General features: G+C 41.2%; 1 protein-coding gene across 1 annotated transcript; it reads right to left on the bottom strand.

The window, feature by feature from the left end:
• Nucleotides 1-525: 525 nt before the first annotated feature.
• On the bottom strand, nt 526-6,253 carry LOC120753374 (ovalbumin-related protein Y-like). The gene is made up of 8 exons (XM_040065511.2): nt 6,214-6,253; nt 4,919-5,104; nt 4,231-4,275; nt 3,495-3,623; nt 2,627-2,744; nt 2,253-2,395; nt 1,754-1,909; nt 526-989 (listed from the first exon to the last, which is right to left on the bottom strand). Exons 2-8 carry the CDS (start codon nt 5,084-5,086, stop codon nt 588-590), a joined length of 1,161 nt encoding a protein of 386 aa, XP_039921445.1. The 5' UTR covers nt 5,087-5,104; nt 6,214-6,253; the 3' UTR covers nt 526-587.
• Nucleotides 6,254-11,673: the final 5,420 nt, after the last annotated feature.

The raw sequence follows: 11,673 nt of genomic DNA, 5'->3' as shown, positions 1-11,673 counted from the left end.
TCAGGAAGGTGTTGTGTTTGGAGATGATGATTTAAGAAGAAATGGTAAACTTTCTGTATGCCCCCTCAGAACAAGAGACCTTAGACTTACAGTACATGCAGCACAAAGAAGCACAAATGCTTTACTCAAAGAAGAATGATTTGCCGAATTTCCTCAGCAATTTGTCCAGGCATCAATTCAAGGATGGTTGCCCAATGTGTTCAATAGCAAGGAATAGGATTGTTCTAAAAGCTGTGTTTTTTTCAGGTAACTTGTATAGACTCTCAATATCACTGTCAGAATTTCTCACAAGAAACAAAACACTGGTCCTGAATCTTAAGTTATTCAATCGTGATGGAAAGTACTTCTAAGCTACCTCTTGTAGTTCTCATTTATTCCTGGATGCAATACCTAAGTACAATTTGTATAAGTAGAAATATCTGCACCCAAAGATCTGAAAAGTCACACATTTCTTCAGGAATATCTCCCTAGATACTGAAGGCTTGCCACTTAGAGAAAGTGAAGAGATGAGATTATACTACAGTACTAGAGTAAGGGGGGCCTGTTTCTTAGGGGAGGGAAAGCATTATGTCCAGCCCTTTTTCTCCTTAGGGAGAACAATATCTACCAAAGAGGAGGATCATGTCACTTGGATTGTGTTTAACCAAGAAAAGGAATGGGTGGTCAGCCCTAAACTCTTCAAACTCAGAGGAATGTTGGATGTCTCCAGTCACAACCTCTGAGCCACCTGCCTCTGTGCCCTCTTCAGTGACTTCCATGTATGCCTCATGGATGGCCTCAGATATCCTCAGGCTCTCTGCTGAAGAGATGCCAGAGAGGTTGGCTGAGGGGCTGAACAGGTCGGTCATACCCAAGGATGTCAAGACAGACGTGAGGTTATATTTCTCCTCAATCTTCATGCGTGGGAGGTACACTTTCACCTTCTTCTTTTCCATCACCTTGGAACTGGTCCACTCCATGAGTTTTTCATAGCTGATTTTGTTCTCAAGCTGCAAAGAGAGGCAGGGAATGAAATGTCTGAGACAAAAATTCAATGGCCTTAAAAGGTGTGGCTTTGACGCCTGTTACTGGCTTTTTCCATTTACTTTATGCATACGATAGAACTGATAACTTGTTCTTAAATGCACCTGTTTATCCTGCATGCTTCCTCCTGACTATGGAGCATATATCATCCTTCCGTCTTGAGGAAGCTCCTCAAACCTTTTCCATCTGAAAATTTCTTCATCAGATCAAGTCTTTTATTGTAAAAATACAGTTTTTGAAAACATCAAATTGAATTGTTCCTCTTGGAAGATATTTTATTTATCCCTTTCCTCAACTTTATTCCTGTCTAACACTACTTTTCTCATTTTCCTTTTAGTCAGCTCTTGGAATGCTTCCTTCATTACTTTGATTTTTTATTTCCCTTAGGATAAACTTTTCTTCCTTAACAAACATTTGAAATCACTCACAGGGATAAAAATCCTGCTCCCTTGCCTGCTTCTGATACCCGATGGAGACTGGTGCATATAGCAACATCCTCTTCTGCAAGGCTGCAGCAGCAGTCCACTGCTTTATCTTCATTTTATAAAACTGAGCTCAGGACCCTCCTAAGAGGCTCTGCCTGAGCACCTGGGCAGATTTTGTGTTTCCCTGCCTGCCCCGCACAGCTGGGTTGGGGGGCAGCTGGGATGTCAATGGACAGCAAAAGGTCTGACAGCAGCCAAGCCGCGCCGAAGTCATCACTCTTCTGCTTGCCCTGCCAGGGCCATACCTGTGCCAGCCCAGAGATGTCATCAGGCAGCAGCACCAACAGGCTCAGCTCTCCACTGGTGTATGGAAGCTCCAGGACCCTAATTTTGTCTTCAGGCACTCTTGCCACTTTGAAAGTGCTGTTCTGATGCATCATTTGCACGGGTCTGCTCTCTTGCTGCAAAAACAGAAATGCAAAAACACTGAGACCATGTGATGTGGAAGCAGTCTTTTTCTTTGGTCAGACAAATGGACAAGGCCTTTGAAAGGACAGGACTCAATCTTCAGTCATGCTGCCTTTGGTGGAGACCTGTGTCTCCATTTTCCTCTCTTGCCTGCTTGTGTGCCCTGGAAGCCTGGTCAGACAAAGATCTTGAACACTACTTGGCTATAGGCCCAGGCACTGACAATGGTGGACTCAGCTTTATCACCCAACCTGTGACAGGTATTTGTGACACCCAGAGTGCTGGCTGTGTGAGCCAACAGCTTCCCTGGCCAGAGGTGTGTCTGTGCCCTCCTACCTCAGTCACATTGAAAGGCTCTTCCCGAGTGTATTCTTCTTTAAATGCCGTTTTCCATATCCCTTTGAAGTAAATGACATTCACAAAGACCAGCGCAGTATCGAGATCAACAGAGTCTGACACCAGGAAGTCTTGGATCCGTCCTTTAAGAAAGAGACACGTCAGAGAGGGGTAAGATACAGCTCTGCTGGTGCGCACAAATATCTGCGATGTTGGGGTGAGGGTGGGGGTTCCTGCTTTGTGGAGTCTCGTTTTCATAATAAGTAACCTGATCTTGCCTGATCCACCTTTTCTAGGTTATGAGGAGAGGATAACAAGCATATAGTTTTTGGTAGGTGAGGGAAAATACCTGCTACCCATTTTTCAGTCCTTACCATTTGTCTCTTTCTCCACCCAGGAATTGATGAGCTGTCTTGCTTCCTCTGCAGCTGTTTTGAAGTCAACTTCTTCCAGCTCTGCTTTGTAAAATTTCTTTGCACACTTTATGTATTCCTTTAAGCAGAAGGGTTACAGTTGTCAGATTGATGAGAACTTGGAATTGCATGGATGCATAATGCAAGATTTGTGAAATAAAGCAGAAGGGTTTAAGGAACAGTGAATGTTTACTCCTGGGTTTGAACAGACGCTGAGCATCTGTCACATCTGTCTTCCTGTAATTGAATCTTAAAGCTGTACAAGAAAGACTGTTTCATACATATAGGTTTGGCACTTTTTGATGAGACAGTGTTCTCAGATAAATTTTTTATACATTTCCTTTGTTTTGCCAAAACAGTTTCAGTTTAACAAACACTTCTAAGGAGAGACAATGTTTGTCTCCTTCTCTTTGTGTCCACTCTTTAGGGTTTTGAATATTGTGTACTCACATTGTTAGATTTCAAAAGGAAATCTTCCTTTCACTAGGAAAACGGACAATTTCAGTTTTCATTTTTTCAAGTAATAAAGTTTATTTAATTTCCCTTAAAAGTTACATTTTCCATTAAAAGCCATTTTTCTAGTAAATTAACAGCAATCTTGATTATTCTCTGTGATTTGCAATATAGGCATATTTTATGCCATTATACCTTTTGCCTTCATCTAACAGGCACAAAAAGGTCCAAACTCATTCTGTACCAGTTCCCCTCATGACTCACAATCACCTCTTCATCAGCAGAGACTGGGCAACTGTTGATGCAGCATCTCTAGGGCAGAGTCACAGGGGATTTACAGGAAATCTCATGGAAGTCAGTTCATAATATAACTCACCTGAAGAATAGGATATGTTTTTTCAATATAGAGTCTGTCAGCAATCCTGAGGGAGTAAGTAGCATTTTGCCTGCTGATGTCTGAGAGGAGATCCTTGAATGTTTTGTGGATGTACTCAGCAGTGCCACACTGAGGGGATGTAATGAAAAAAGAAGATAGATTGTATAAGGAAATAAGATCCTAAAGTATTGTCCCTTTCAGTTAAATGTGGTGCTACAGGGCAGTCTTCCCCAGCAGACTGTCAGCTTTGGGACAGCCAGTGCTGTGGTGGCGATGCATTTGAACTGGCAAGTTCATCCTTGTCAAGACAAGTCCCTTGAAATGTACTATTTAAAAGATGCAGTTGAGTTCCTGTCACTGGGACTTCTGGGCTCTTCTCTGTTCAACATCTTCCTGCCCAGCTGAAAATCGAACTGCTGTACCCTGGCTCTAGGTACTGAGCCCTCTTCACTCATCCCCCAGTAGCACTTTCTTGGGAAGACACTCTGGTGCACAAAGCATTCTCCCCAAACCATTTCTTGCTCTGGTGCAAGATAAGTAACCTTCTGTCTTTCTATGTTTGTTTAAAAAGAGGTGATTCATACCCTCCTTCCTTCCCTCCACAGATCCCCTTAGTTTGAGGCAATTACTGTAGGTTTTTTCTGGGTCTAAAACTGCCAGGAGGAAAGACATAGAAGTGCTACTTTTGTTCTGAGGAGAAAATAAGGCAGGAAGGAAGATTAAGTTATTTCTCTACCTGGGAGTCAGAAATGTCTCCTGTAACATTATCAAAGTGAAGAACCTGCAAGAGAAAATACCAGTGGTAGAAATGAAAAGCATGACTAAAAATAATGTGAAATTGGGATTTACACATGTTGTTTGTGGGGGAAAAAAAAAAAAAAAAAAAAAAAAAAGCGGGGAAAATAGTTTGACTAAAAATTTACAGGTAAGCTTGCAACTGGTCTGTGCCCTCTGTGACCTTCTTGGAAACTGTAAATACTACTCTTTGCTTGGATGATTTTTTTTTTTTAGTGAATGTCTAGAAATTAATTGAGTTACATATTATCTATTTCTAAAAATACTCTTTCTTTCTTTCTGGCATTTACCTTTAATATATCTTAAAAAACAAAACCTGATTATATTATTTGGAACTTGTAGGAATTTAAAAATCTTAAAAATGCCTGACTGGTAATCTAGTTGGCTATTGTCCCTGAGGTTTTTTTGTGTTTAAGTCAACCGCCTGTTGTGTTGAAAATATACACCTTTTTATTAGTATTTTCTATATATAACTCTTAATTCAGTTCTCCATTTTGTGACTTTGGCTTAGTTCTTGTGCATTGAAACAGGTGAGAACCTTGTCAGTGGATAATATTTTTCCCTGATGTTACCTAGAAGGAACAAGTAGCACAAGTAGAGGTCACATTACACACGTGTAAGTAACTTACCTTTTCCATCTGGGATTGAGTCTTACCCCTTGCTCCCATATACACCAGGGCCAGGGTTGAAAGCATGCTCAGGGAGGAAAAGAGCACATTGTCATTGCTGCGGTGAAATTTCACCTCCTTGAATACGTCAAAACAAAACTCTGCATTTGCTGCACTGATGGAGCCCATTGTGAAATTCCGTGTTGTCTGAAGGAAACAGAAAGAGTCTGACTTACTGTGGGGAAAGGCAAATTGTAAGGCAAAAAATTCAGTGCACGTGAACCCCAAACTTAGTGCACAGGGTTTTTTCAGCAAACAGAATCCAGTGGTGGGGATTTAAAAGGCAGGCATGCTTTTGGATTCACGAGCACTCAGAGTGCTGGATATCTGCCAGCTGTGCATAGGCTGGTGAAAGAAGAAAACAGAGTAGAAAATGCTGTAGTTTGAAGTCTAATGCAACAGTATTGAGCTTATATCACTTATAACTTAAGGTCTCGAGGATCTTCAAGCAATTTGTTTCCCTGTGCAGCCGCTAGAGGACAAAATCCAGGGTACTCTGCCATATGTACCACAGCTCCTATGGAATCAACATCTTCATGTGACAGTCATCACTTAATGTGAGATAATTTGGACAACAATGGATCTAAATCTTTCTCTGATAGAATGGATGCTCATTCTCTTTCTAAATTGAACTGATTGCATAGGTGATTTAAGGTGGAATTTTTATTATCTATTCTGCTTACTATTATATTTTAGGTTCTAAGCTCCGTTTATGTTCTTGTTGAAGAAACAGATTCATGAAGCAAATGCTTGAGGGGGCGGTTATTGTCATTTATCTTTGAAAATGTAACTATTAAAGATAACACAGAGCACTAGAATGATGGGATCATTTGAACATTCTGCACTCCTTGATTTCATTCAGAGAATAACTTACATAACCCCTGAAATTTAAACAAATTCTATTTTGTCTTTTAATGCTAAATGAAAAATTAAAGCAATAGAGGAAGAAGGAAGGAAGTATCTTGTAACTTATCACTAGGTTTTCAATGTGGAAGTTAATAAACAAACTATAATTCATAAATACAAATACTTTGACTTTAGGCATAGCAGACTGTGAAACAGCAAAATAGTACCAAAGATACATCTGAAGGTAGGTAAGATTTCTGCAGAAGGCAACCTGTGAAAATTAGTTCCTTAAACTCTTATCGGAGGCAAAAAACATGTGGTTACATCAATACAATTCTAAGTATTGTAAAAAACAATTGGTTTTTATCTTGCAGATTAGAACTTAAATCGTAATTGAAAGAAATGCTTACCTTATCAGAGTCACCAGGGAAAGGTATAGCACAGCTTCTCAGCTGTACTTGGGGCTGACTTGACAAACCCCTTGAAATTTATCTTGTGTTATTTTGTGACACGCCCCATGCTGCCTGTTCTGTGTTTACCCAATAAAGTGATGGATGGAGCTCAGTGTCGGACATGCACTTTTACTTGGAATAAGTCCATTCTTTGAAACAAAACAAAACAAAAAGCCTGAATGAAAGGATTTTAGCTTAAAGTTTCCAAAAAGGAAGATTTATTCATCATAGCGCATGAAACCTTGCAGAAAAAACAGAAGAACATTAAAATGAGTGAAGCAAAAATGGTGATAAAAGCTACTCATTGGAACTTGAATAGTGAGTATGATTTGGTTATGGCAGCAAGTAGTGTAACATAACTTGTGAAAATAAAAAAGAATGGTGAGGAATTCAGTCTTGCAGAATGTCTGTAAGGAATTTTGTCTTATTTTTCTTAATATTCCTCTGTCTTGAATATGGACAGGCCAGATCCATCTCAGAATCACCATTCTGTGAACACACAGTTTTTGGTAAGATCTGCATATGCATAGGCTGTATTTATTGCAACTTTTCTTCTATTGTTGGCTGGACTACCAGTACCACCAGTCTCTCTTCCCACCAGAATCCATAGCTCTTCCTAAGGAACGGAGAAAATCTGCCACCAAGGATCATAAGAAAGAACATATTCTTTCAATATTTATTGCCAAATTTAATAAAATTTATGTCGATTTTTATGCAAGAGGTTATATATATTTGCCTAGTGTTCCTTGCTGCATTGTAAAAGACCACATAGTTTTTCACAGAGCACAGTTTTTCATGCCAGAGCAATCTAGCTCAAGGAACTCAGGCATAGTCACAATCTGTGCAGCACATCAGTGAGAGTATTTTGGGAATATAAATTAATTTCAAAGGCAATTTCAGTGCACCTATACATGGAAGAATTACAGAACTAATGAAAAATGTGTTGGGGAAAGGGAAGTTGAGAAAACAAGAAAGACAAGATTTCTGTAACTTTCTGTAACTTTCTGTAACTTTCTGTAACTCAGGCATCAGGATATCTAGATCCTAGTCAGATGCTACCAGAGAAGGATTTGAAGTCACCACTATAATTTTGAAGGGTAGTTTAAGGTGTGCTGTTCTTTTCCACAGGTCACAGCACCAGATGCTAGGTTCAAAATGTGCCTTTTGTACATACAGAGACCATTCTTACAAGACCATTCTTACATTCTTCCACAAGCAACTTCATGCCACATCAGCTGAACAAACCAGCTGAAGAAACATTCATGGTCTGCAAGACAGTCATAATATACAATAGCAAGCAGAAAGCAGTTGCATAATTCCTTTGAAATAAAAGAATGGACAGACAATAAAAGAAACTGCTTTGACCTCTTAAATGCCATGTAATTTTAAAAGAGAAATCCAAAGTCAATACACAAAATGGCTCTGAAATTGTCTAGAACAAATTATGCCTCAGGAGAGTAGAGGTAGAATTTTTAAGCTTTTTAGTTATCTGTGCAAGAGGAAAGCCCCTCTAGTACAGTTCTTCATAGTCCCATTCATCTGGAGTTGCTCATGCAATAGGAGCCATGAAGAGCTCAGTCTGAACTGGCACATCTACATCACACTGGTGCTTTACATCGTACAGTGTGTGGTCCAGACCAGTCTACTACAACCCTTGTTATTCAGGAACAGGTCTTCTGAGGAAAGATCTTTAGACCTTGACCCGCTTGTGTGGCTCATCACTGCAGATCTACTGCAAAGAGAATGAGATATTCTGTCACGGGAGCAGTGTGTAAGCTGGTCACCACTGTTGTGAGTCCCATTTAGCTGAAAAGGGTCCCACCTTGCTGGAGGACAACATGTCAAATGAGTGCCTGTGCCTGTGTAGGGTGAACCTTCAACCGTGCAGCTGGGAGTGCTCCCTAGGCTGCAAGCTGTTCCTGCAGCTGCTGCTCCTTCTGCCTTTCCATCTTGAGACTGCCTTGTTTCTGTTCAAACTGCCTTCTACACTCGTGGCCATGGTCCATTGCAATATACTTGGCAGCTCAGAAGGCAAAGGATTAGCCAGTATGTTTGTCCCTGTCACTTCTAACATTTGAATATGCCTTGAGTATTTTTCTTTGACAATTGATTTGTCTAGTGGTGTGCTTCAACTCACCATATGTGAGTCGCTTTGGCACTTGTGCACCATCTAGACATCAAATTTGTATCATCATAGACAGTCTGTAACCTGGTAGCTACAAAGATGTCCCATGAGTTGGTACAGGTGTTTTGTAACAGCCAACTCACAGCATAAATGTTGTTAGCAAAATATTTATGAGTTGAATATATTCCCTAATGAAAGAATTTTTTTGTTTACCCCTTAAAGAGAAGGGACAGTCCACTGCTTAAGAAGTGTGTTAATGCACAACCCAGGTTACTGTTTTTGTTAGCATTTCTGTTTTTTACTGGTCAAATGAAGATTAATGTAAAGCAAATTGCAGAGGCGACTAAATCAGTCCACAAGTAAGTAAAAATCTTGATTATGATCAGCTATCAACATTTTAAGAATATCAGAGGTACTGCCTAGTGAACTGGGCAACTTTAGATCTGCCGTGGAGTCCAGTGAGGTTAAGCAAACCTTCCTATAGTTGAAACACTTCCTCAGAGAAAAGATAATGTATTGCCCTGTCCAGCACAGCTGTGTAATGCAGCACAAACACAAAAGGATGTGTTTATCCTCATATCCGTGTTTGACAATACTTGTCCCAAGAAAGAGGTCAGCTGAGGCTTGGTTGCCCTTTCCTCTGCCAGCCATTTCATTGTGGTGCTGTCCCTAAACCAACAGACTCTTGGACATTTGGACCTTTACAAAAGGATATGAAGCCCAGGTCAGCTCACAGACCAAAGCCTCTCATCCAATCACAACATCCCACGCAGAGCTCAAGATTTAGTTCGCATCCATGCTGCTGTTCTTTTGTCAGTGGGAAGGAGCATTTTGATTGTTTCATGTTTGTCTTGCTCAGAGTGAGTGCCAGTGATTGTTCAGTTAGCTGCCACTGCAGACCTTGGTGCAGCAAATCAATGGTGGTTTCTCTCTCAGTCGTCCTGTAGGACCCTGTTCTTCCCCCAGTCTGAAGAAACTTCAGGTGTCTGGTCATGCTCCATCAGACAGGAGCTCTTAGCCCGCCTGGTATCTTTCATTGGCAGCCCTGTGCCATCCAGAAGTGCCGGGCATCTTTGTTTGCAGTGCTGCCTTTGTCACTCACAGGCAGTGACAGGGCTGTGAATACCTCAGTGTTGGCAGAGTGAATTTCTCCAGTGAAGGCATCTTCAGAAGGATCCTGTAATGGATTTGGTCACAAGTTGCTCACCCTCTACTGCATCTGCCTAGCAGTACACACAACATCCAGGGCCTGCAGCTGTGCAGGTTCTGGACCAGCACACACAGCTGTCCCTTTTTCAGTCACCACAGCACACACAAAGTCCCTTATCCATCCCACAAGTCTGTGGAATCAGCCAGCAGCCAGAGTGATGCTGTGTATGGCCTTACTCCCTGGCTCCTAAGGAGGCAGCAGGGTGACGAGGGCCTTACAGCATACATGCCCTGCACACACACAGGGCAGGAAAGATGGCACGATGGTTACTGGCTCTGCCACATGGAGTTTAGTTACCAGCATCCTTCCCTAGAGAAAAGCTTGTTTTGGCAGTGTGACTAACACTGCCCGTGTCACCATGCCTGTTATGTTACCTCCCATCACTCGCTGGAAGTCTGCCCAGCATGTCCTTTCTCTCAGCACATATTCCCAGGAAAAATATCATTTTTATTTTAACACTAAATAGGATAAACTAATCTCCTGGTTTGTTTCAACACAGACATCTTCCACAAAGCCTTCCTCTCCTCTGAATAACAGCCTACTGAGATTCTTGATAATATTCCTGACGTGCATCCTGCAGAAAAAGGCTGCTGCAGAAAAGGACAAATGTCACCACACAAAGGTCCATGCCATCGTATTGACTTTACAAAAAAGAACTGGGAGGCCTGGCAGACACCAAGTTGACTGAGTCAGCAATATGTTCTTGTGGCAAAGAAAATCAACAGCACAAGGGGATGCCTTAGAAAAAGCACTGCCAGCAGGTAGAGGGAGGCTTTCCTGCCCCTCTACTCAGCACTGGTGGGACCACAGATGGAATGCTCTGTCTAGCTCCGGGCTTTCCATTACAAAAGAGATGGGGACGTACTGGAGCAGGACCAGAGAAGATGATTAAGTGATTAAAGTGTCTGTCATACGGGGAGAGGCTCAGAGACATGGGACTTGTTATACTGGAGTGGAGAAAGTGCAGACGGATCTTATTCATGAGCACAACTTTCTTGATGGGAGGGCAAAAAGAAAATGAGCTTGATTTTCTCCTGTGAACAGGCAAGGGAGAAGGGACACAACCTGAAATAGCAGAAATTATATTTAAACATAAGAAACTATGTTATCTTTTGGATAGGGAGGTAAATCCAGGTTGCCCTCAGAAGCTGTGGTGTTTCCATCCTTAGAAATATTCAAAACCCAGAAGGACATGATCCCAGGTAACCTGCTGTAGCTAACCCAAGATGAAAGGGGAGCTTGGAATACCAAATCAGCAGAGGTCACTTCCAGTCTCAGCTGTTCTATGCTTGCATATTATAACTAGAGGAAGATCTCAAGGGAGATGGAGAGAGCAGGGTTATTGCACATTAATATGTAAAGAAAGTACAGTGGTGTGGATGAGGCACTTGGAATGGGAGTGTGTGGCGCATTTCACAGACAAGCATTGTTTCCATGCTGTATGGAGAGAAGTGTTGCTTCATAGTGGCAGAGCCCTGGATGTCTCTTTATGCTTTCTGAAGGGGTACAATTTGTACCACTAGATGCAGAAGATTTCAGATTTTTTTTCTTGTTACCTGCTAAGCCTTATTTCTGGTACTGCACAGCAGCCTGTAAGAGAAAAAGAATCTCAGTTCTTCACAAAACCCTTTGGACATTTTCAAGGTTTATTCATTTCTGCCTTTTTTCATGGAAAACTTTTGGAGCATTTTAATATTGTTAAAAGCAAATATTAAAGCAAGTTACAAGTTTAGCACAGTATTTCTGAATTTGCACTTATTACTGCCTCCTGTCTTTTGTTTTTGGAAAGGGGAAGCTTTGTACTTGCCTTCGAGTCACATGGCCCCTTTGCTTTTTTCCCATTCCTTCCTTTTGAGCATTACTGTTGTTCCGGGAACAACACTGGTAACTGAGGCATATCTTTCTACTTTAGGCACTTTCCATTTTAATAATCATAGGAAGGAAGGTTTTCAAATGTAACCCTTTTGATGCCTTCTTATTGTTTAAGTGTACAGGCTTTTAAATTTAACAGACTGAATCAAGTGCTTCCGGCTACAAGAGATGCAGAAAATTGTTAAACTGCTTATGGCAAGCCTTGAAATGT

This window comes from Hirundo rustica, chromosome 1 (assembly GCF_015227805.2).
Source record: "Hirundo rustica isolate bHirRus1 chromosome 1, bHirRus1.pri.v3, whole genome shotgun sequence".
Taxonomy (NCBI): Eukaryota; Metazoa; Chordata; class Aves; order Passeriformes; family Hirundinidae; genus Hirundo; species Hirundo rustica.
The sequence above is the reverse complement of the archived record's forward strand: the minus strand, read 5'-3'. Positions and strand labels throughout refer to the sequence as shown.